General features: G+C 41.3%; 1 protein-coding gene across 2 annotated transcripts in view; it reads left to right on the plus strand.

Moving 5' to 3' along the window:
• The window catches only part of syn3 (synapsin III), a 135,511-nt gene that overhangs the window by 98,366 nt on the left and 11,032 nt on the right, over nucleotides 1-26,113 (plus strand). For both annotated transcript variants that reach the window (XM_085386702.1, XM_085386701.1), the window contains exons 7-10: nucleotides 14,729-14,791; nucleotides 22,010-22,152; nucleotides 22,795-22,869; nucleotides 23,115-23,217. In XM_085386702.1, the coding sequence (XP_085242828.1) occupies nucleotides 14,729-14,791; nucleotides 22,010-22,152; nucleotides 22,795-22,869; nucleotides 23,115-23,217 (384 nt within the window). The remainder of the gene's footprint in view (nucleotides 1-14,728; nucleotides 14,792-22,009; nucleotides 22,153-22,794; nucleotides 22,870-23,114; nucleotides 23,218-26,113) is intronic.

A 26,113-nucleotide genomic window follows, 5' to 3' on the forward strand; every position in this document is an offset into this window, starting at 1 on the left:
GATGTCAAGAGTCTGCATCGAGTGTTTCTTTAACCGTGTTTACACTGGGCTTTAACTTCATGGTTTGCTACAGTTTCGTGCAACTTTGTGAAGAAAATTACAGCTCGCCAAGGCATGAATTAAATCCCTCAATGCTGGGATCAAGTGTTTATTCAAACGGAGCAAAAGGCAGAGTGGGAACTTAAACTTGTCAAACATAAATGTATTCAATTTACTTCACCCCCGACAACTCCGGTCTAGACCCGAGAGACAAATCTGGGGCCTATGCATAGGCAGGCTCACGACCCTTTTATTAGTTGTCATTTCTATGAGAATTACAAATTCAAGCTTCACGTGATCCCATTCATCTGTAGAGGTTATTAGGACATCAGTAATAAAGTGAGAAAGCCTGCATGGTGTGATTTGATTGACAGGTGTCCTGTCATAGGCAGCTGTAGCCAGTCGGTGTCTGCTAGACCTCCCCTCAGCTAACTGGAGTAACTGAACTAGACATGTTCACTGTGTTTGTGCAGTTGGAGCATTTTCATTTTCAAATAATATGTCTTACTTTGTGGCACAAACCATCTGAGATCATAGTTCAGTTTCACTGAATAAGTTCTAGGCTTTTATTAGTCTTCTGTCTCAGGGATTTTATTAATGTGACTGTCGATAATACCTGTGCAGCTTCCAGATGTAATCTGCTTACCGAGCTTGCCAGCGTTAGCTGACAATTTAGCTCCCTCTCATTCTGCTACTTCTACTTCTGGCTATAAAAAACCAACATGGCGAAGCCAAAACCAATGGGTAATTTCACGGTGGCTTTGTCCATTTTTTATGTAAAGTCTATGGTCTATATACTCCCATGTTAACAGCGTGGTACATAAAAACAGCTAATGGCCTCAATGGGTAGCTTCTCCCATCATTCCCTCGTTGAAAAGTCCATTTTTGTGTAGAACTGATCCATTTGTACACATTTAAATGTTAAAGTTAGGGGTGTTTGACAGGAGGAATAAGCAACTCTTTGGACAGTGGAGGAGGGAAGGCAGCCATGTGCAGCGTGCATACCAGGGCTCGGCCCAAATGTCAGCACTGCTACTGTTTTTAATTAAGACATGGTACACAGGGAGGAGAGAAGGAGAAGATCAAGGAGGAAGATGGTTTGGAACAGCTGGATGTGGCAAAGCTAATCTGTATTCATACCAGCTGTGCAAGCAGCGGGAAAGGGCGGTACTCTGCAAAACACTGCAGCAGTGCTGATAAATGAGCTGGAATTGATCTACATTTGAAAGCAATCAAGCTGTTGAAGTCTCCTAAATACATTTCAGTCATAGAAAGCGTTCAGGAATAATAAGTGCAAATTTGGATTTGAACCAGAATACTTTTGATGATAATCAACTACAGTGGTGTGAAAAGTGTTTGCCCCCTTCCTGATTTCCTATTTTTTTGCATATTTGTCACACTTGCATGTTTCAGATCATCAAACAAATTTTAACATTAGACAAAGATAACCCGAGTAAATACAAAATGCAGTTTTTAAACGATAATTTCAGGGATTTAAGGGAGAAAAGTAATCCAAACCTTCCCGGTCCTGTGTGAAAAAGTAATTGCCCATCTTCTTAAATCCTAAATTAGTTGTGATTGACCACATTTTTTGGAAAGCTGAGTTCAGTTTCACTAAACACAATCAGGTCTGATTATTGGCAGCGCTGTTGAGCCCATATCATACCATGATCTAAAGAAACCACTGAGAAACAAAGTTACTGGCATCAGTCAGTCTGGAAAGGCTTAAGGCCCAAGGCTTTGGGACTCCATTGAACCACACCGAACCATTATCTACAAATCAAGAAAACTTGGAACAGTGGTGAAGCTTCCCAGGAGCAACCAACCGACCAAAATTACTCCAAGAGCTCTTGGGTTGTGCAGCGGGACAATGATCCAAAACACACACTGGCAGGTCCACCTCTCAATGGCTTAAGAAAAACTAAATAAAGACTTTGGAGTGGCCGATCTAGATGCTGTGGCAGGGGTGGTTAACTCCAGGCATCGAGGGCTGGTGTCCTGCAGGTTTTAGATGTGTCCTTGAGCCAACACAGCTGATTTAAATGGCTAAATGACCTCAACATGTCGCGAAGTTCTCCAGAGGTAATGAACTAATCATGTGATTGTGGTGTGTTGACCCAGGGTAATAGCTAAAACTTGCAGGACACCGACCCTCGAGCCCTGGAGTTGCCCACCCCTGTGCTGTGGCGTGACCTTTAAAAGGCAGTTCATGCTCAAAAACCCTCCAATGTGTCTCAATTACAACAATTCTGCAAAGAATAGTGATGTAAAAGACTCACTGCCAGTTATCAAAAAACTCTTGATTGCAGTTGTTGCTGCGAAGGGTGGCTCAACCAGTTATTAGGTTTAGGGGTCAATCAATTTTTCACACAGGGCCCTTCTAGGTTTGGATTTTTTTCCCCCTTAATAATAAACACTTTCATTTAGATACTGCATTTTGTGTTTACTTGTGTTATCTTTGTCTAATATTTAAATTTGTTCGATGATCTGAAACATTTAACTGTGACAAACATGCAAAAAAATAGGAAATCAGGAAGAGGGCAAACACTCTCACACCATTTAGTTTCATGTCATTTAGCTTTTCAGCTTTTTTGCCCTCAAAAGTTTTTGCTTAGCAGTAAGTTAGCCCAGGAATTCAGATATGTTTTGTTGGTGGGTTTTTTGTTGTTGTTTGTTTCCAGATTTGAAAAGTAAAGAAAAAATCCGGGAAATCGCCAAACAGTTTTTGTCCATCCATCCATCTTCCGCTTATCCGGGCTTGGGTCGCGGGGGCAACAGGTTAAGCAGAGGCCCAGACCTCCCTCTCCCCAGCCACCTCCTCTAGCTTGTCCGGGAGAACACCAAGGCGTTCCCAGGCCAGCCCAGAGATATAATCTCTCCAGCATGTCCTGGGTCTGCCCCAGGGCCTCCTCCCAGCCAGTCTTGGTAGCCCGCCAGGGCCTCTGCTCCTGGCTGCTGCCCGGCACACAGTGCACCCGACCTCTACTGCGCCTCCTGCGGGTGGTTGCCTGCAGGAGGATGGGCCCATGTCCCCTTTTCGGGCTGTGCCTAGCCGACCCCCATGTACTAAGGCCCGGCCACCAGACGCTCGCCCTTGGGCAACCTCCCCGGGCCTGGCTCCAGGGCGGGGCCCCGGTAACCCTATCCCGGACAGGGTAAACTGTTCCCTCGGTGATATTCTCATAAGGGTCATCTGAATCGCTCGTTGTCTGGTCCCTCACCCAGGACCAACTTGCCATGGGAGACCCTACCAGGGGGCAAAAGCTCCATAGCCCCTGGGATCCCTGAGACACACAAACCCCTCCACTACGATAAGGTAGCGATTCACGGAGGGGAGTCAGTTTTTTGTTTTTTTAATTTTGTAAGGAAGCTGAATATCCGTTTCATTAGCCACAAACCACAAAAAAAGTTATTGGGTAACTTTTCAATACAGAGTCTTTTGTCCTTTGTAACGCCTTTAATCTACATGCAACAGTTTATCACAAACTCGATGTCTACAAATGATGAAAACTGTGAGCAATAACATGATCATTCTTCCTTGAATGTTGTTTTTAAATACACATTCACATTTAGGTCAGATTTTAACTATGCAGTGAGGAAATATAATTTTGTGTATCATACCCTAACCTTCTAATCTTACATAATCTGATAGAAGTATTGAAATGAACCTGCGTCAAATGTAATGAACAACCGTGGTAGATCCGAGATGAGCAAACGCACCAGAAGGTTGAGTGTTTGTGAGATGACTAAGATAACGGGTAGAGATCCTCTCTGCCAGTTTAATCAAAACACTGTTATTGCAAGCTATCTAAACACCTTTGTGAATATCTTAACAGCTAGAAAAAATACTTGCATAATGTGACTGTGTTTCCATGCTGTGCATAAATGTTTGTGTAGAGTCTCCGGTCTGGATTAGGGGGGGATTCCAGTCATGTAGGATGACTTGCCTCCTGCTCTGGTTTGTACAGCTATGAACAACAAAACACACACCCTCTGGTCTCAGCAGGGTATGGTTCATGACTAACCACAGAAAGACTGAGCCATCCAAAAGAAGAGGTTTTAAAGGACACACTCCAAACAAGAGTTAGATTTTGTTTGGTTTTCCCCTTTTTCTTTTCTAAAATACCTTTCACCATTTATAAGTTTCTAAAAGTTTCTGAGAAATTATGTTTTGCTCCATCCATCACCACCAGGTTGTACCTAAGTTGTACTTTGGGGTGACTTTAGCTCAGTTGGTAGAGCAGGTCAGCTACTAATTGGATGCCAAATATCCTTGAGCAAGATACTAACCCCCAGTTGCTCTCATACGTCCATTGGAGTATAATTGTGTGTGGATTTTAGCTAGAAAGCACTTGCATAAAACAAAGTGCTTGTGTAAATGGGTGTATGAGGCAAGTGCTCATTTAGAGTACAAAAGTGCGATATAAGAACCATCTACCGGTGATTCCCTGTTCCAGATCTGGGGGGAAATCTCTCAGGACACTATCTGTCATCCCATCCCAAGAAACATGCACACCAGCACATGGGGGCAATAAAAACTACTGCTCACTATTTTGAGTTACTGCAATGACATTTTAGCAAATTGGACTAGTGTCCCGCGTTTCTAATTCCCGGGGTGTCTTTGAATTCAGCCCACTGTAGGTTGATCCTTTTCTTTTCCATCAAATGATGTGGCATCCTTTCATAGATCCAGTTCAAATCAGTTTAGATATCCAGCGTGATTTTCACGGACAGAAATGAACTTCTTTGCCTTTCAGTGTAAAAGTAACTTTTTAGATTCAGGTTTACTGGTTTCGTAAATGTAAAGTAATTTGAAACAAATGAGTGCATTAATTCTTAGTTTTTGTGGTTTCCTATACCTTTTTATCTAAAGGACTACTCTGTCAGCTCTAAACATTTCATAACTTTTGCATGGAGTTGAAGGCCTTTATCTTGAGAAAGAGCCCAACAGCAAACATTCTTCCTGTCCTTAAACACTTGCCTATGATGACAAAGCAGGTGGCTTGACCACCAGAAGACACCACCGGCCATTTCCATCACTACTCCATCAGCACTTTAGTGCTTGGAAGCATCCACCCCGGAAACTTCTATCCTCGGGATTGTTTTCCAGACAGCTGCCTCCCTCATGGAAATACACCAGGACAGACCCTAATGGAAGCCAGATGAGTTTAAATTCCACAACAATAATTACCACACTGCATTAAATGGCTTTTACTGTACACACTTTAACACAATGGACATCTGCCACAGTTTTGGGCGGATGTTTGTCCAGGAAGTTGCTATGACAACTTTTTGAAGTCTGCTCTAGTGATGGATCCTGGAACTACTGCATGTGTCATGATTATGTCACTCTTGGTTTGGGGGCATGTGTAAAATTTGTTCTGAAGGTTTATGGTCTGAGTGAGGAAAATGGCTGACTGCTGTTCCAAGTACTTGAAACAAATTTTAGGAGGTCTTAGATACAAATTAGGACTTTAACTTTGAAAGTCCTCGTTGTAAAAAGTAATTGTAACAAACAGGGACAGTTTTACTAAGAAATGATACCAGATAAGGACCTGTTGACATTATTTTGAACATCAGATATGAACAGTTTAATATTTTAGTAATTTTCTGTCTATCCACTTTAAATATGTAGCTAAAACCTGTAGGTTAGCTTAACTTAGCAAAGAGGCTGTTTACAGTGGTAACAAAATTCTGTGTCCTAGCACCTCTTAAGTAAATTAACCCTAACACGGTGTGCTGAACCATTTATCTCTACTTACAAACAAAAGAGTTTTAAAGTAGAGACACGACTTATTGAAAAATGTTAACTAAACAAAGATCAAGTACAACTTCTTTCAGAGGGCAAAAACAAAATATCTTAAAGTGACAATAAAGCTCATCACTCAAACTGAGTACGAGCTCTAATTCAGTTATTAGATGCTGCTCTTTATAACTGTAAAACGTTGGTTCACCTGTAGCCATAATATAAATAACCCTTGATTCTCTAAATTGTATGCATTTGGATTCAACCCCTGGTCTTACCAGACTTGTACCCACCATCGTCGTTTAAAGCACCTTATGTCATCCCTGCAGGGTTCTGGTCTAATAAATGTTTATTTGCACTGGCCACCTATCCACTTAATATTGCTCCAAATCAAATTTACCCTCCTGCTTTCAGTTAAAACACGGAGCAGTTTCAAAGGGTTCCACTCCTGTCAGGTGTATGAATTCAGTCAGTAACTTAGCAGGGACCTGCGTGATAAACGTTACTGGCCTCTTGAGGCTCACTTAGTCCCCAGGCAGAGTTTTGATGTGGGCGAACTGTCTTTGGTCTCGCTGCGGTCAGACTCTTGAAAAGGATTCTGGGTCGGGGTCCCCCCTGCTCTCGTCGTCTGCCTAAACCATCATGCCTCATGTCTTCTCCTTGATGTGGCAGCTTTGAGTGGCCATAATAAAAATTAAGACATCATAAATGCAAGATGGATGCACCATGTGTTTTCCTTTATAATGCACGAGCCCCTAGTGAGAGGTTTAACTCCCGCTGCAACTCGAGCAACTGAACCCTTCTCTGCAAGGTTTTCATCGTGTTGTGTGTGTCTGTGTGTGTTTGTGTGTCATACTGACAGACCGCGAGTAATTCACTGTGGCGCAGAAGACAACTGTTGGTGGGTTGGTTGAATATAGAAGTTGACTTGCTGCTGCTATAATAAATAGTTTTGGCATTAGCAATGGATGAAATGATTTTATAAGGCTTTTCAGCATCTTTTTGTGTTGTGTTGATTCTGAAAGCTGAAAACTTGCCGACATTTATTTCTGATTAATCCTGAGATTGATTTGCCAGTTCGAATTTGTCAATTCGCTGGGACGAATGAATATGTTTCCACTGGATACAGACCTGCCCTCCAGTCACAGATGGAAGCGTTCAACATGTCACATGGATTTGTTTTGAAGTTAGGAAGGCATGATTCACCTCAGACACCAACCTGAGGAACAGTCCCGGCTGACTCACACAAGCTTTGCATACAGCTATGCGGAGGGGCCGGTGAGGTTGGCGGATGGGTTTCCCTGAAGTATTTCTACCATGTGCCACCTCCGATCGTCTGCCACTTTTACTGTAACTCGAGGGGAGCCTGTGTGTTCCCAAAGAAGGACCTAGACTGGTAAAATCACCCACCGTATAATTAGCTTTTTTAGCATGTGACTTCTTAACATCTTTACCACACTGGATGCCTTTTACAGACTGCTGGGAACAAAAGGCTGAACGGTGAAGCTGAAGTTTCAGACCAACATTTCCACATCGGACAGCTCCGAGACGCTGACGGCCACCGAGGTTTTTTCTTTTCGAAGATGGAAACTTGTTTTGTCATACTCTCTCCTTAAAAATATCAATCACTGTCAAGTAAAGACTTTTCCCATAAAATAGACTCCCTCATGTCTGAAGAAAAGCTTACCGCCACAGTTTAAACCAGTCGCTCCTTTTTATAGATGAAATCTTCAGAAAACATTTAAAGTTTTAACTCCAGCTCTCAATAGAAATGAGACAGTGCTTTGCAAAGAATTTCATTTCTGCTTTCCAAACCTTTTAAAATTTAAACCCAAGTGTCATTAAATGTGTTTTATTTAGAGACTTTAAACACGACAAAACAGACATGACTTAAGCTCACAAATATGACTTCTAGTCCTGTTAGTGAGCAAGCTAACTGACAGTCGTTGACCTCGCTTGCTCACAGAGCTTTTATCCTGCTCAGCCGCTTTGCTAATGAAACGCTGCACAATAGCTTTGATAGCAAGAAGCCAGAGGGGAGACCAAAACTGAAAATAAAGAGTATATATGGATTTAAATGCTGTGTTAGGTTTTAAGTGTAGGGAAGCTATGGCACAGCTAAGTTAGTTTGACCTACTGTTGCTGTAAAGGTATGCAGAAGCATCTTTGATGGCACAACATGTGGAACCTTGAAGCAGGTGGACTTCTGCAGCAGAAGACCGCATCAGGTGCCACACCTGTCACTCACGACAATTTGGCTCAAACATCATGAACACATATCCATCACAGATCCATCCTTGCTTATAGCAACACTTCAGGCTGGTGGTGTTGTGGAGTGGATGCTTTCTTGGCTCACTTTCGGCCCCCATAGCACCAACTAAGTATCATTTAAACACCACAGCATGCCCAAGGACTGTTCCTGACCCTTTATCATCTCTTTATGAACACACATGTTCTAATGGCTGCTTTCAGCAGGATAACACACCATGCCATAAGATCAAATCATTTGAAACAGCTTGAACAGGACAATGAGTTCACTGTACTCTAACCAATTAAGAACCTTTCAGATGTGCTGAAACAGGAGATTCCAGGAGACAAATCTGCAGCAACTGTGTGACGCTGGCATGTCAACATAGACAAGAATCTGTGAGAGTGTTTCCGGCCTTGCTGGATCTCTGATTTGACGAATTAAAACAGTTCTAAACAAAACGGGGAAGCAAGCTCTATCCAGTGAGACTTCTTCTTTCCTTGTTACAGACATTTCAGGAAGAGTTTCTGCTGTTCTGCATTTATTAGCAGTTTTAGTGTAGCTTTAGCAGTTGTTGGACCTGAACACAGCAGCACAGGAGCCCCACTGACATCTAATTTTATCAAGGTGTTAATGCAGAACTAGAGGAAGTTTAAATATTATAAACCGGGTCAGCCACTAGCATGGACTTTGTGTAAATTCAGCACACGTTTTTCTTTTTAAGTTGAAATCCAAGTATTTTGCACCAACCTGCCAGAAGCATGTAATGCAAGATTTGAAATGTAAAATATTGAGACCGTCTTTCACACTGTCATGTTATCCCTACAGATGACACACAGTGACATCCTTGGTGTCACAAATGACTCTTCAAATAGTTCCTGGATGTCTAAATTTGATAGTTTTGGCGATCAGTCTTAATCTTTGTCTAGCTGATATTGTAATTTCAGCTGAGCTGTTTTTGTGGTCAGTGAAGAAACAAGGAGATAATAGCGAGGCCTCGTCAGTTTGTTGGGAAGCACAGGATGTGGTCTTCTCTTCTTGACAAGTCTGCCGTCATCGCCATGCAAATGGGAATGACTGGAAGCAATGTGTCCAGACAGAGTGGGTGGCTGCAGCCCTTTCCACCCTGAACAGAAGATAAATAGACACCCACACTCTACTGCTACTGCTGGGCTCTTCTCAGACACTTGTTGAACCTCAGGCATCTTATCATTTGTCATGTGACGCACACATGTAACCGCTGTACAAGTTTGGAACTCCTGACTGCTCTCCTACTTCCCACAGTCTTTAAAACAACGAGAAAACACAGGTCTGATTTAGATGTCAGCTCCGTTTCTGCTAATTAAGAGAGTTAGGACAAATTATGCAATAGAAAAACTTGTTGAATCTTGTTGAAGGATGTGGAGGTGTTGAGTTGTGCAGCAGTAGATTTGCAAGACAAGCAGAAAGATCCTTGGCCAGATAGAAGCATAAGTGGAATTTAAACAACACAAGAAATTCATTCCAGCTCAGTGTAGTGCGAACACTTTTCAGTTAGGTTATGGTCTCAGATGTGCTGTTGTGTAATTTAGGGATATGCAACGCTTTTGCACAAAACTAAAGTGGTGACATGGCTTTACACAATAAGGTGCTTCGAAATCACACAATAAAGCTCTGATATTAACTGATCTTGATAGTCGCAGGTTCCCAAATGGGGTTTGTAATCAGCAGGATTTAATGTGGGTGTCAATCATAGACTGTATATAGAAGATGACCATTGCCATCGCAGGATATGAGCATGTTTAGATGGGAGGAGTGACAATGAAATGCTACCTAGCTTGGATAGAGTAAGGTGTATTTTAATCTGAAAGCCTGTTTTAGCGAGTGCTGCAAAAAAAAGCTTAAAAACTAAATTTCTTTCCTGCACCCGTAAACACATCAGTCTTGATGTAACCGTACCCCAGAGCATGAACTGTTTTAGTATTTTGTCATCTGTTTTGCTCTGAATGTAACCAAATTAAAAAAAAAAGAAGAAAAACATCTCGTATCTGATAAGACTTGAAATTATCCAAATAAACTTTAAGCCTATAAGGAAAGTTGTTTATGTCACGGTCAGTGGGAGCTGATTGTGTGTTTGAGTGAATAGTAGGACCCAAATGCAGACACGGTAGGAGATGGAACTGAGTTCTAAACAAAAGGCGAGCCGTTTGTGAACACAAAAACAAAGCAAGAGCGAACAGGGCCAACCCTAACCTGAAACTAACCTGGGAAACCAGAGACATGGACATGAAACCGGACAGGTACGTGTGACTATGGAACTATGAAATAAACCGAACATGAACCTGATCAGTACGAAGAACTCTGAGACATGATGTCGCTAGACATGCAAACAAAGACTGAAAGAAAACACAGACTAAATACACACAGGAAGCGATCGGGGGAAGTGGAAACACATGGGGAAAACAGCTGACTAGAATGACATCATCAGTAACACTAAGCATAGAACATAGAAACAAGACTTTCAAAGTAAAACAGGAACATAATGGGATGCAGACATGACACATGACAGGTTAAAGACACACGAACCAACAAGGGAGACTTGAACAGAGGAGTGATGACACAAAGGCATCGAATACACAAAGAACTAAAACTGAGCAACCTTGGAGCTTAAGATGACTAAATGAACTTAAACATAAACAATGAATATCGGAATACAGGGAAAATTCAAAACACTGGGTCACACGACTCATAAATGAAGTGAGACATTATATTTATCTTTTAGATGTAAACCTGAAGAAGTCCAGTTTCTTTCCTTCCGAGCTCCTTGGACTTTTTATGGCTAGACGAGGTGACTGGAAGTAACACAGGTTTAGAAGCACTTTTACTTTTCAGTCCTGGAGGCACCATCCATCTTTTATATGCAGCCTATGCTTTGAAGGCAGTTTGAAATCTGTGCGATATTGATGGATTTCACAACTATTTATTAAAAAAAAAGAGGCAAAAGCAAGATTTGATTTCATGAAAATGAGGAGGATGATGACTTAAACCTTGTTACCATAGTTACATTTCAGTCCATGACTCTAAGGCACAGATATAGGCTTTTATATACTGTATTGCTGTGTTACATTTGACTTTTTACATCTACATCTTTCCAGTTTGCATATTTATTCCTCCTCCCTTACGTAATGCTTCATACCTAGTTAAGTTAAGTACTTGGACATTAGAAAGAGAACCTCATTCTGCAGCCTTGCCTCCCTCCTTTATTCTGGCACTTGTAAAGTGATAATGGCGTCAGTTAGAGTACACTTTATCTTGGCAGTGTGTCAGACAGGCCTGCACTGTCAAAACCTGTCAGCAGAAGCGGCGGTCACAGCCTCGAGCAGCTCCGTGTCCGTTCAAGCCTCGAAACGAGTTGACAGCAGCATTAGGGTGTGCAGTCACATGACTGCCAGGGAGGCCCTGGATCAAATGATAGCAGCTGTTTGGGCGTATCCTTCCTCCTGGCAGGCCTGATCTTACATTTCAGGGTATGATCTGGCCTGGTGCCCGTGCCCTCAGCATCTTCATTTAGTGTTTATTTAAGCTTCACCTGCAGCTATTCACATCGATAAGCACAGTGCACACAGTACTTATCTAGATGCATTTGTGAAAATGGAAAATGCACGAAGGCTTTTTGAATATTGAAAACTTGGCTTTGAATAGAATTGTATGTTTCTGAGTTTTTTTATAAATTGAAAAATTCAAATAATGTTATTCTCTATTACAGCCGCTGTAAACGACCTTCAGACCTCTCGTCTAACTAGGCGTTGCTGCCTGAGAGCTATTTCACGCAAGAGTGGGAAAAGTGCTCATGAAACTGGAAAAGTCCCTCTTCAGACTGCATCCCGTTTACAATCATATCAGCAAATTGATCAAGGGCGTTTAAACCACGTTTGAAGTAATGTGTTGATATTTCATCCATTGCAGTTGCGTAAACTATGAGAAAGAGTGTGTTTGCGGTCTGTCGGGTTTGTCCAAGCCCATTCCATTGAGCTGTGGTCTTCCCTCCAGCTTCCCAAAACGTTGCAGTTTTGTGTAATAAGCCCACACATTCTTCTGTCTCCTCCTCATCCTTCCTAAACTGAGCAGCTTTAGGTTCAGTAGGAGCCAGGGCGTTATTTTACAAGACGGATCTGGACACTGGATGTATACATCCAAGACAGTTGCAATGGAAATAGCTGTCTGCTTTGAGTTGTGTCTCAGTGTGGCGTTTACCACACGTCTGTCTTACTGTATATATAAAAAGGGAGAGTTCAAAGTGCAGTTCTGTTCTTTTTCAAGCCTTTTGGACATTCCCCGATCTTACTCTTATATATTATATCAGGAATTTACATAAAAAAGCAAGAAAATATATGTCAGAGTTGTTGTTTGTGTTGACAGATTTCAATAATGACACTCAGTAGATCCGTAGAACTAGACAAGAATACATTTCAGATGTTAAAGAGCTAAATATTTTTCTCATAAATCATAAATGCTGCTGCCAGAAGCATAGCAGCTGTATTTGGTGATGATACAGTATGTGATTGTTATGTTACAGTGACTGTGTAAAAGGTCATGGAACATTAAGCAGACTACTGAAAAAGAAAATATGTATTTGACCTTTGACTTTATCACTGGCGTAACATCCAAGTCCTTGGATGTTTTCACTGCTGTGCTTTTTAGACCATTTTCAGGCCGTAAATCAAAAGCGGATACATTTTTACATTTCTTTTCAGAATCAGAATCAGAATCAGAATACTTTATTGATCCCTGGGGGAAATTATTTTTTGTTACAGTGCTCCATTTTAAACCAACATTAAGACAAGACAGACAATACACTAACTAAGAATAGTACAATATATACATATATATACATACATACATACATAAGTCACTCATAAATAAATAGTTGGAAAAGAAACATGTGTAGTTGTAGCAATAACCAGTGTGTTAAGTGGATGTGTTGTACAGGGAGATGGCCACAGGCAGGAATGATTTCCTGTGTCGTTCAGTGGTGCTTTTCGGTAATCTCAGTCTCTCACTGAACGAGCTCCTGTGACTGACCAGCATGTCATGGAGTGGGTGGGAGGTGTTATCCAACATTGTCTTTATCTTGGACAGCATCCGCCTCTCCGACACCACCTTGAGGGAGTCCAGCTCCATCCCCACAACATTGCTGGCCTTACGGATCAGTTTATTAAGTCTGTTGGCATCTGCGATCCTCAGCCTGCTCCCCCAGCATGCAACAGCATAGAGGATCGCACTGGCCACAACAGACTCATAGAAGATCCTGAGCATTTTCTGGCAGATGTTGAAGGACCTCAGTCGCCTCAAAAAATAGAGACGACTCTGGCCCTTCCTGTAAAGTGCTGTGGTGTTTTTAGCCCAGTCCAGTTTATTGTCAATGTGTACTCCAAGGTATTTATAGTCCTCCACAATGTCAACACTGACCCCCTGGATTGAAACAGGGGTCAAGTGTTTCCTGGTCTTCCTGAAGTCCACGATCAGTTCCTTGGTCTTTGCCACGTTGAGCTGCAGATGATTCTGCTCACACCACGTGACAAAGGAGTCGACCACAGCCCGGTACTCTGTCTCATCATCCCTGCTGATGCATCCAACCACCGCAGAGTCATCAGAAAACTTCTGAAGATGGCAGGTCTCTGTGCAGTGGCTGAAGTCTGTGGTGTAGAGGGTGAAGAGGAAGGGGGAGAGGACAGTCCCCTGTGGTGCCCCTGTGTTGCTGATCACCTTGTCAGACACACACTGTGGGAGACGTACATATTGTGGTCTTCCTGTCAGGTAATCAACAATCCAGGACACCAGAGAAGCATCCACCTGCATCGCTGCTAACTTATCACCCAGGAGGGTCGGCCTGATGGTGTTGAAAGCACTGGAAAAGTCAAAAAACATGACCCTCACAGTGCTCGCCGGCTGGTCCAGATGGGTGTAGACACGATTGAGCAGGTAGATGATGGCGTCCTCTGTTCCGAGACGAGGCTGATAAGCGAACTGAAGGGGATCCAGGTGTGGTCTTACTATGGGTCGCAGCTTTTTTTTCGGGTCATATGTGCAGATCGAAACACGGTAATTGCACTCGGGTGCAAAACAATCACACCAAGACCCTTTGCAGGAGATGGCTTCAGTCGTACTTCTGTCATTTTAATGTGCAGCACTGCTCAGTTCTGTTGTTTTAAAGTGCTAGATGAATCAGTTTGAAGTGTGAGCTGCAGTAAACGCCTTCCCGTAGTCAGGTATTGTTTGAACACCACAGACGTTCACCCTGGATTTACTTTTTTTCTTCTGCAATAAGCAGACAAAATCTTCTCACATGGTTTGTTGTGCCGCAGTAAGTGAAGCGAGAGCTGCGAAAAGATCCGTAGCGTGATGACTGGGTGCGAAGATATCTGATTTTCACATCACATTATATCACACATCAAATTATTGTGGTCAAAATAATGTACAATAACTATGTTATTGTAGTATCTATGAAACAATTATAGCAGTAATGGTAACAAATGACTTTGCTTCTGTCTTTGTTGAGTCCTGAGAGCTTGGTGGTCAGACGCAAACGAGATGCAGAGGCAGACAGAAAGAACAGTTACACACTATGATATTATCATATATGCATCGTTGACACTGTATTGATCATTTTGAATTATACGGTTGTTGTGAAACCCCACTGTTTTGTTTTTTTACAGCTCACAAGTCCATCCTTCCCTGTGGTTGTGAAGATGGGCCACGCCCACGCCGGCATGGGAAAGGTGAGTCTCCTTTACGATTTGAATAATGCTGTTTACTAATGTTATCAACCCTTTACAAAAGAAACCTAATTAGTTGGATGACCTATATTTGTGTCTAAGAATAATTCAGAGGGAATAATCAGAGATTTCAATCTAATCCACCCGTTTTAGGGCGGAGCCTTTAGTTATGAAACCTGAGGCAAGGCTCTCCCTTCTTTTCCCTCTCCATCCTCCTCTGTCAGGCTTCATGCAGTCACCCAAATGAGCAAATAAAAGATGTAAACTGGTCCGTATCTGTTTAAAGCACTATCAAAATTAAATTCTGGCTGCTCCCAGACATCAAAATCATTTTGACCTGCTGTCACCTGGATCTGGAACAAAAACCAAAGCCCATTTCAACCTGAAGAGGAAAATAAGATATTTTTTAACAAACTTAATAAAGTACATCAGCTCCTCGGCTCGTGTTATCCCAGCAGACAAGCGGATCAGGAGGTTAAAATCAGCTGATAAGCTAGGCTACATCAGCTAACATTTTTGACTATATTTAGACAACAAATATAAACAAGCTGACACTTTATATGTTACAGCAATCAGTCCCCACATTATCCAAACAGTTTGAACTTTTGCTATATTTCAGTTAAAGTGTGTTTTAAATCTGCATCACTGATTTGTGTTATTAAATTACCTCTTCATCTTCTTTCTGCTGCAGCAGCAGCGAAGGCCTCTGTGTGAGCGCACTGTAACATCATGACATCAACAACACTGGAGTTAAACCTGTACTGTTGTTAAAATAGACAAGTTAGGAAAATATACCATTTGAAGAAAATAATACTAAAATACGCTGTTTTTAAAAGGGTCTAAAATCGCCTATGAGATGAAATTTAAATTAAATATAATATCCATGTCTTTTTTTAAAATTTTACACACAAGCTGCTCATAGCTCAGATTTTCTCTTTTATCAGGTCAGACTCTCTCTCTCTCTCACACACACACACACACACACACACACACACACACACACACACACACACACACACACACACACATATACAAGTTGTCTTTATTCCATATATGCAAATTAAACATGATACTATCTGGACAGCTTCGGTTGGTCTGAGGTTCAGACAGGAGGTCTGAAGCCTAAACTGCTGTCTGTTCTAGTTTTTGCAGACATCTCTGTAAGGGTTCAAATCGGCCACAGTAGCCAAATTGCTCTTACAGTAAAGTTGTAAAGTCAGTAATGTGTTCCTGGGGTCAAACTAAGTTGATATCTAAGTGTTAACCTGGTGGACAAACAGTTTTAGTGCTTTGTTACACAATAGCCTGACTAACAGTTTCCAACCATTTACCGTGATTGCTGCATAGAAATAACTGGACTGATGCTAATCATCTCTGTTAAATACATAATGAGAAATGAACTGTGGATATTTTGCGTATGTGATTTATTTATTTCAAGACATGGAGTCACACTCTTGACACAATGACATAATTCACACATTTAGCCTCTCCCCTTTCTCCCGTATTTAAATATACAAGGAGCGACACTTTCTTTATGTCTTTTTCCCTCGTCTGTGGGCTTGGTTTCCTGTTCAGAAGCCAGACATGCTATAGAATTTCCCATGAGCCTCATGGGGAACTTGGAAAGTCCTTTCAGACTAAGATCTTGCTTTGCCCCACAGACCTCACAGAACTCAGAGAATGAATATTTAGGTCACTACAATTTTATTTGCTTTTGAGAGAAAAACCCTTCAAGGTGGAGCAAAGAAATTGAATGTGCCAGTAAGTCTCATATATTGATTATAAATAATACTAAAGTAGAACTTAACCACATTACAAGTAGTACTCTACACCGAATTTCCCGGAGGAACCCACCCGAGGAATAATAAAGTTTTATCTAATCTATTCTAATCTAAGTCGTAACCTCTTAGGCTGAGTGCTAGAAAATTGCAGTTCACTGAATGCCCACCTGAGGGCTCTGAAAGCGAGTCCCTTGTTAAAATACCTAATTACATCCAGATGTATAAAAAAATGGCTGAGGTAGTGGCAAGATTTTAGCTAATGGACATTACAGCTTTAACTGACAGCTGATCACTGCTAGGCATCACCTCTGCTAATTTAGAGTTAGTGAACTGGACCTCACAACCACTTATTCTAAGAGAAATTCTCATGTTTTATTAGTTAAAGAGCAAATACCGCTGTATGTGTGTGTGTTGCTCTGTTGCATACATACAGTTTATTAATGCATTTTGCCAAGCCTTGCTAGCATTAGTTGAAAACTGACCACTTAACTTTCTTATTCAAATATGGCCAAGTCTGCCTCCACGAAAGCAACATAGCGGCAACCAAAAGTTCAATTTAAGGCTTTAGAAAGTGAAATGAGAAACGAGTGGTGACATCATGTCGGTGACATCCATCTTTTATGTACAGTTTATGGTTGGGACTCTTAAACCCGTAAATGGAAAGCCTTTATAGCTTACTGTAGGTCAACATTTACACATTTTGCTGCTATTTTGTTTCTTTTTTTGCTAGTTTCTCAAACATATTATGCATATGCTGTATAATATATAATTGCTGAGGTTGTTCACCTTATGACCTTTCGGTAACTGATTTCAGACATTTACTGGAATTTAATGGCGATTTTGTTCATTAGCTAACAATAGAAAATCTACAGCTCAAAGTAATATTGCCATATTTTGTTTTGTTGGGTTGTCATAGGCTGTCTCCATTAATGAAACACACATTAATGACATCAGCTAAGAACAAGTCATGTTGATATTACTGTGGTATTGTTACCTGTAACTAATAGCAGTGTTTGTATATGTTTATCTGATTACAGTTTACATATTAAAATATAATTACACACTTTGCCTTTTTCATTTGACAAACAGCAGTAGAGAGTGAGCCTTTCTACTCAGCTTTCCCATTACGCTATTAGAGCAGCAGGCCTCTGTAATGGAGGTGGTATGTCATGTTATCTGGACACTAACCACCAGTTTCACCACCAGGCACAGCTCTTCATTTCTGTGCCAGTGCTTCACCTTTTCCGGCTTACCTTCTGTTTCTGTCTGCATCATTGCAGTTTGTTTGTTGACTCAGAGGAATTGCGTAAGTCTCTGGACAGGTTTGTGTGCCTACCGCTCACAACTGGACCAGTTCCTTGTGGTCAGCTTCTGCTTTTGCTACCATGACGTACTCTTTCAGTCACATTGCTGTAGTCAGTGGATTTTGTTATTTTAGCTTCTGGTCTTTTCGTGTTTCTATAAGAAACACTGACTGTATTATTTGATGACATGCGCCTTTAGTGTTTTTACAGTTTTTCACAGTTGCAGTTCTGAAATCTGTGAACACAAAACCCAGTTTTTCAATCTGAGTGTCGTGAGCACGAAGTTTCTTTATGTTGGGTTGTCCTGTTTACCAAGGACATGATCTTTCACAGCTGCTTGTATTTTATCTGAAATGCACTGTTGGTCTTCCTCTTCTTGCCTTCTGCCGCCTTTCCATCTTCCTCATCCACCAACTCCCCCCCACACATTTCCTCTTGTGCATCTCAGCTTGTTACTATCTGTTTTGTGGTATCGGTCTTCAACTCACCATGGTGCCTGTGCGCCCTGACGTGGCATACACTCGTCTGATCACTTCATTAGCAAGTGTGAAAAATGGTTCATTGTTATGTGTAAGCACTGAAATCTGCCACCTGTGCTTACCCTTGCGCAACACAAGTACGTCACAGTGAGAACTGAATGAATGTGAGTGTATCTAAAGTATTGGAAAAAGGGTAAAATAATATCTGCAAATTATGTCCTAAAAGAATGTACGTTCAGTACGTTCAGCATGTTGGTTCTCATGGAATTTGGTGTTTTAGCAATTTAGGGAAACTCTAACACAAACCAGGAGAAAGCTTAGTAAATAAAATACAAGCTATTTAGTGAATTCTTTTAAAAAAAAACAAAAAAACAACACACACATACTATGCATATTTTCCTTTATATACGAAGCACTGAATTTATTACCTTGTGTGGTGGGGCGTGGTCTGCGGTGCCGCGCGGACGCACCTGCACGGCATCCGCAATCACGCCCGCCGTGTCAAAACACGGGGACTCAGTGGTTGGTGTGCGGTTGTGGTGGTGTGATGCAAATGTTAAATAAAGATGGCTCAAAACATGGCTCTGTGGTCCCGTCGTGCCTTAATTCCACCACACCTACAAAGCACATTCTCTAGGTTTTCCTATGAAGCCTCACTTGCCCTGGTTTGACTGGATGCTAATGACAGCGAATGTTAATCTGAGCAGACACAGTTAGTATAATGTTACTGCATTTGATTGGGTTTTTTATGTAATTTGGTTGTGCTGTGTTTACATAACACAGCACAACATATGTGACATGCTAACACATAGCATGTCACATATGAAGTAAAACTTACAAGTCAATGTCTAAAGTTTGCTAACACTAGCTAGCAGTAGGCGCTATAAGCTACCACTATGGTGGAAAACTAAAGAAATGAGCAAAAGATGGATTCAATGTTTTGCTTGAGAGAGGAAGAAGAGTTACTTTCTGTTAAAAAATGTCTGTATTGGATCTTAATCGGTAAGGTGTCTTTTCAGGTTTTACAGTGACGTGACAGCTAACCATGTGATATTAACTTGTCTGGCATTATGAACATATGATGCTGACGGGTCACGTGAAAAACGGTTTATGATGGGGCTGTCAATGTTAACGCATTAATGCGCATTAATCCATCGTCATGAGCAACGCAGTTAACATTTTTATTGAAATTAACCCATCTGGAGCGCAGACTGACTCAAAATCCCTGAAATGTCACTGTCAGGGCATTTCGGGCAGTTTGTACAAACTTTGTCCATTCTGTGCTCCAGATGGGTTAATTGCATTAACAATGTTAATCGTGACAACGGATTCACGAGCGTTAATGCATAAACGTTGACAGCCCTAGTTTATGACAGTCGCGAGGTGAAATTGGTCGGGAGACAGTTTCTAGCTACAACACCGCAAACCGGAATGGAGACCAACTTTGAAGGAGAATGTTCTTTGTTTCCAGTTTGTGTCACAGCTTCACAAGTTTGGCAAGTTAGTCAGTTAGCAAACGTTTGCAGACATGTCTGTGTCTTCCTTGCAAACTACAGGCGACTACAGCGGTCTGCTAGTGACCAAAGTGGTTTAAAAAAAAAGTTTTTTGGTGCAGCACTCGCTTTGTGACCAGTTTCACCTAGCAACAGCAAGCAACCTCCAAGAACCCCCAACCACTCAGGGAATAGACATTTTTAACACCGAAAACAATAGATAAACAAGATTTTGGTTACTTCTTCGTCTTTTCTAATTAGCTATTCATGACTATAAACACAGTTTAACTCAACCATGTCTAGTCTTAAAGATGTTCATTCTTTTAATACAGTATACCCACTAATAACAAGCACAAGCATCCTGTACGTGTATTTTAGCGAAGGTCTTGGAATAAAATGTGCTTAAAGCTAACAGAGAAGCTAACATCACACAGTTAAAATCCATAATTTCCTTAATGACCAGCAAGCGGTAGAAGTGTTTCAAACTAGGCATTAGTTGTGTTGCTGTTTTCTAAAATCTGATATGGATCCCAAGGATATTTTGTAAGAAAATACAGTCATGTTTTTTTAAATCTGTTGGCTTATTTGAAGCTATTTCATAGTCTGCCTTGTAAGCTCATTTTAGAAAGTCACTGATTTAGCGTCAGCGACATATGTGGGTTTTGACAAGCACGCTCATTATGTAATTACCCATCAAAGTGACAACACTGTTTATGTGACCACATTCACCATCAAAGCTGCCCACCCGTCTTTAAAAAATTAAAATTTACTTTTATTGTTCTGGTGTCATTGGTGTCACTCTTTTCGGATTTTCCTTATTTCTTTTCCTATTGACGTTTTTTTGTGTTCATTTTCTGAAGGTGGGTTGCATCATTTGAAAACAAAACAAAATCTCCTTGGGATTCCTTTGTTCCACCCAGACAACTTGTCCTTAGTTTTTACTAGTTTGGGGGATTTGAAAGGGCATTAAAGTAAAACTCTTATAAACACACAATTAAACTGTTGCTTAAGACCTCACAAATTGTTGCATGTAGACACAAGTGTCTTGTGCCTTGCCTTTCCATAACCTCTTTTATCTCTCTTTGAAGCACATTACAAAGAAATAGGAGTGTGGGCTAACCCATCAGTGCCATAGCAACAAACTGAACCATTTCGACACTATGTATGACTGTGTTGGCTGTTTTTTTTTTAAACTAAAATTGACCATAAATTGAGGTAACCCTGTCGATGTATATAAAGGGACTTCTTGACTAATGGATATGCAACTGTTTAGTCCACAGAATCATCTAAAGTGTTCTATATATTACCATTTGCAGAAAACTTAGTGCCCCAGTGTAAACACAGAAACAGACTTTGTTTATGGTACATACCATTTCAGTATGGAAAATGGTTGCCTTTAGATGTGCTATTTGAAGAACAGAAAAACAGAAGACGAAACCCCCGAGGAAACATCAACCTCCTGTTTTCCTTATCTGGTTTGTGTTTTATCATGACGGAAGCGCAATGTTCCCATTGCTTCCTCCGTGATGGTGCTAGTGAGAGGGATGGTGATGAGTGAGTGGATGCTCTGCACTGACTCGTTTGGTGCCTGAGACAAGAAAACTCGTAGCCGCACAATAACGTTGGCGATTGATGTGACTGTCTCTTAGGATGCCCAGTTTCCCATTGGAAGCACACCTCATTAATCTTTGTATCAACATAAATTACAATAATAATACCACTCAACAAGAAACATCAGAGTAAGTCTTCTAAAAATATATGAGAGCCTTAGTTTCCTACAAATGGCCCTCAGTGGTAATTGTCACTGGAGGAAAATATTTGTTTCCTCTGTATTTTACGCTGTCACACCTCATTGTTACCTAATAATCTCACGGTGAAATTGAAAAATTGCTTTGAATTATATGATATAAACATGTTGTGTGTCGATAGGCTCCCATTGCATCATTTCCCTCTTAGTCTGCGTCTGCAGTCTACTGTTTAATAACTGGGAAAGAGGTGATGTAGTTTCAAAGCCGCCCCCGGCAATGTTTCCATACGTGGACCCCTCATTATCCAGCTTGTGTACAAGTGTGAAATTCCTGTGGGATTTTAAAGCAGCCGCTGCCAGTTTCAGCAGCGTCCTTTGTAATTAGCTGCCCGCTAACAAGTGGCGTCTCTCCTGCAGATTAAAGTCGAAAACCAACAGGACTTCCAGGACATCACCAGCGTGGTGGCTCTGGCAGGGACGTACGCCACCACCGAGCCGTACATCCAGTCCAAGTACGATATCAGGATCCAGAAGATCGGCAGCAACTACAAAGCTTACATGTAAGGTGTTTTTTATTGGCTTGCTGCAACCAACTTCTGGTGGCTGTTGGTGGCATTGCAGGTGAATTTGAAAGCAAACATTTTAAGCGTTTTAGTAGGTTAATGGTAGCAAGGCATGTGGAGCCAGTGGGAAATGAACTCTTATAAAGCATCATCTGGAAAATAAACAGTTTCACCAATAATGGCAAATTATATGTTAAAGTAGCACTTTTCTTGGATTCCAGGCAGTTTTCAGCATTAATGCCTTGATTTTCATGGCCTCGTGCCCCAGCTCCACCCATCTGGAAGCCATAGACATTCCTGTCAGCCAAGCATATTACAACAAAGAATTTGTGCTCAACCTTTTAGCTTTCAAGACTGTATCTGAACAATTGCTCAACCGAAATCGGAGAGGGGGGGCAAAGTAGCCAAGGCTTATCTCATCGTATTTTTTTCCCTGCCCTCACCATTAAACCGTGTCTTTGATTGGCTTTCACACAAACATTATCTAGGTGTGGATTAAAATGGCCATCCTTGATGAACTGATGATAGCTTCCCCCTTGAGAGGGAAAAGCAAAAGTTGGGAGCGATTAACTGTTGCTGGAGCATTTTAGCTTGTTTTTTGCAGAAATATGAATTCATTTCCTGGTGCCCCCCCTTCAGGAGAACATCCATTTCTGGTAACTGGAAGGCCAACACAGGTTCTGCCATGTTGGAACAGATCGCAATGACTGACAGGTGAGCTGGTTCAGAGATTCTCTTGGAAAAATGCAGATCTGTTAAGTACACTGAATCATTCAGACATCTGTGTTCAATTGAATACACTGGCACTACTTTTAAGCATGAATCTGATTATCTCATTGTCCAAAAGTCTTGGAAGCCTTTACTGACATTTATAGCTGTTAAGTCCATTCTTCCTTTAATGATATCTGTAGTGATTATTGGGTTTTAAACAGTCAGCTGTTTGCGTCCCTGTGCTTCAGATATCGTATGTGGATAGACTCCTGCGCTGAGATGTTTGGGGGCCTAGACATCTGCGCTGTGAAGGCCGTGCATGGAAAAGACGGGAACGACTACATTATCGAGGTCAGTGTGTTTTCATCTACAGCTCCAAGGAGAGTTTCAGGAAACAGGGGCTGAAACTTGCTCTTTCATTGCATTATAGTGTATTTTAGATAAATAAGATCTGTCATCATGTTTCAGGACATTTGCAAACATAACGGTTAACCAGCAGTTAGATCGCTTCTCAGCAGCATCACAGGGCTAAAGCACTTTGTGTAACCGTTACCTTGGATTCATTCTCTTTCCCTGCTGATAATACTTTTCATATCATGGGTGAAAGTCAATCGGGAAGGGTGTAACCACACTTGCTGGCACATGATCTTCACAGCCTTGAAAGAACGATTAGTCTGCAGACCAAACATGGGCAGCTGAATGAAAACAACATCAGGAGTCAGCGGTTGACTCACTTCATCTTCTAATCCAGTCTGTTTGTTTGAGTCTGCTGGTAAAGTTTGGCAGTGGAAGTGTAGCTTGCAGTTTGTAGACAAATAAAACTGTCATGGCGTGACTTGACGCAACCAGTTTGGTTGGAGGTTTGGGCTTTCAATGTGATGAGCGTGGCAGTAACAGTGCCTGGGACGGGGTTTCCACTGGGGCCACTAGAGGTTCACTGTTCAGTATCTCTATATACAGCATTTAACATATGTTACACATAAGCATGGTTTAAAGGTGCAGTCTGTGGGGCTTTTAGGTCATTTAAGAGGGGCCAAAAAAAGAAGGTGGAACTCATAAATATACATCGCTTAGTGTGTAATTGTCTGAATGCAGGTGCCTCATGTGTTCAGGTCCTGTCTGAAAATTTCAGAACATATCTTTACTTGTTCAGATTCATGAGACTCACCTTGATCATCTGGGTTTTTGAAGTGCACTCAAGCACTTTATCCTATTTAAGATTTATACTATTTAACATTCACATGCCAATAGATGCATCAGAGAGCAACCTGGGGGTCGTATCATGCCTGCACCCTGCAGACAGTATCATGCATGCAGACTGGAACAGCCAGGGATGGAAAATACAATCTGACATGGCAAAGGTTAGCATAGCAACACATCTATGTTGCTATCATTGTCTGTTAGATTAGTTGGATAAATTATTGTTGGTCATTCACATAACATTCTTACGTACTTTTTTTTCCCAATAATGACATGAGAAATATAATTCATTTATTTGGAATATGTGTTATGGGGCTTTATGGGTCAACTCACTTTATTTATCGCTATTAAATAAAGAAAATCATTTAATAGTTACGCACACACGCCATCTCCAGCAGCCTCACAGGTCTCACAGCCCCAACAGAAGGAATAACTTGCACATATATGTTACTATGATGAGCTTCCCTGGAACTCACACTTTCTGTATGTCTTACTTTTGTTCCACTCCAATAATTTGTTGTAATGCTTATTGATTCTAATCAAGGTTGTCAGTTTATTTATTTCTCTTTTTTAATTTGATTTCTGTCCTTTTTAAAAAATATCTGTTTATCTAAAATCGTAAATACCTTACCCAGAAATGCACATTTTCCTTTAACAATTATTCCCAGGGGCGAAGCAAGAGACAAATAGTTGTGTGCAATCAGTTTTGTTTTTAGAGCAGCTTCCTATGCCTTCAAGTCTGAGGAAATGAGCCAGTCTGGACATCTGAAATGCCCAAACTTAGGATCAGAACATGACATCACTCTGGTGACTATCTGTGTGCTGGGAGAGAGCGGTTGTGAGAAAGCAAAAAAGACCTCAAACTATCCCAGGAAGTATCTATCAGCTCCCCAGGGGCGTGTAGTCTCAGTACTAGGCTGCTACGACAGAGAAACCCACGACACAGTCAAGTAGCAATGTTTCCTGACAAGCATTACTTCCTCCTCCTTTACTCCAACCCTAGATGGAATTTAATTAAGTGCGACGTTGAAGAGCTGTCGGCCGTCACAGTCAGAAACTGTTTTCTTTCTTTCTGTTTTTTGGTGTCAGAACAAAGACAGCAGCCGTAACACCTCACCCTAATGCACAGTAATGAGCTACTCAGAAGCACTTCATTAACACATTACTGCAGCTGGTATCAACATGAGGCAAACTCCAGCTTGTGTCACTTCACTGGGAAATGTATAGATAATAGGGGTGCAGTATTGTTATGTAACATGACACAGTGCACCACAGCGTTTGACAAAATGACATGACAGAAAGTATTTTATATACACAGCTGATCTGACAGGATGTGTCAGCCACATGACATGAAGTAGAATGGCTGTGCTGGTGTAGTCAGTGTCAGTTAGTCCATCTCTTTGGGCAAGACTGTGAAGATTGTTGCAGACCAATCAAAACACGTCCCATAGCAACGGCACTCCCTAGTGGCAGGAGCCTCACCACACCACAAAAGTGTGGCTTGAGTAACACAACAACGACCAAACACTCAATGAATGCCAGATCCCAGCGCAGCTGCGCATCCATGAGGCTTCCCATCCCACAACCCACAGGGCCCAGAAGACCCGCCGTCAGATTTTGGTTGCGCGTCCCCAAAGGACACTTGCTGAAGTCCCAGCACATGGGGAGCCTACACAATAGCAGGCACATAATACTATAAAGAAACTTTATTTAATTTAGCACGTGTAAATTCAACAGACTTTACATAAAAGGTAGGTCTACGATGCCTTAAGGCAAGAAAAACAACAAAACTTTCTAAGTCTTTGAGATTATCAGTACAAAAAAAGTTTTTTAAATTACAATGTCAAATGTAATATTTTTCTACTGGTCCACAGAAACAACACAAAACTTAAAGGGCTAATGTTATGCCTAATAATGATTAGAACATTGTTGGCCTAATTGTAAGAAAATATCATTATATTACAGATTCAGCCATCGGGAGTGACTTGATCTGTTGACAGAGATATTTCAGATATTGTGCCTTCAAGCTAGCAAAAGAGAACAGCAC

This window comes from Rhamphochromis longiceps, linkage group LG17 (assembly GCF_057381845.1).
Source record: "Rhamphochromis longiceps isolate RC_006_pf linkage group LG17, R_longiceps_female_GT1.1, whole genome shotgun sequence".
NCBI lineage: Eukaryota > Metazoa > Chordata > Actinopteri > Cichliformes > Cichlidae > Rhamphochromis > Rhamphochromis longiceps.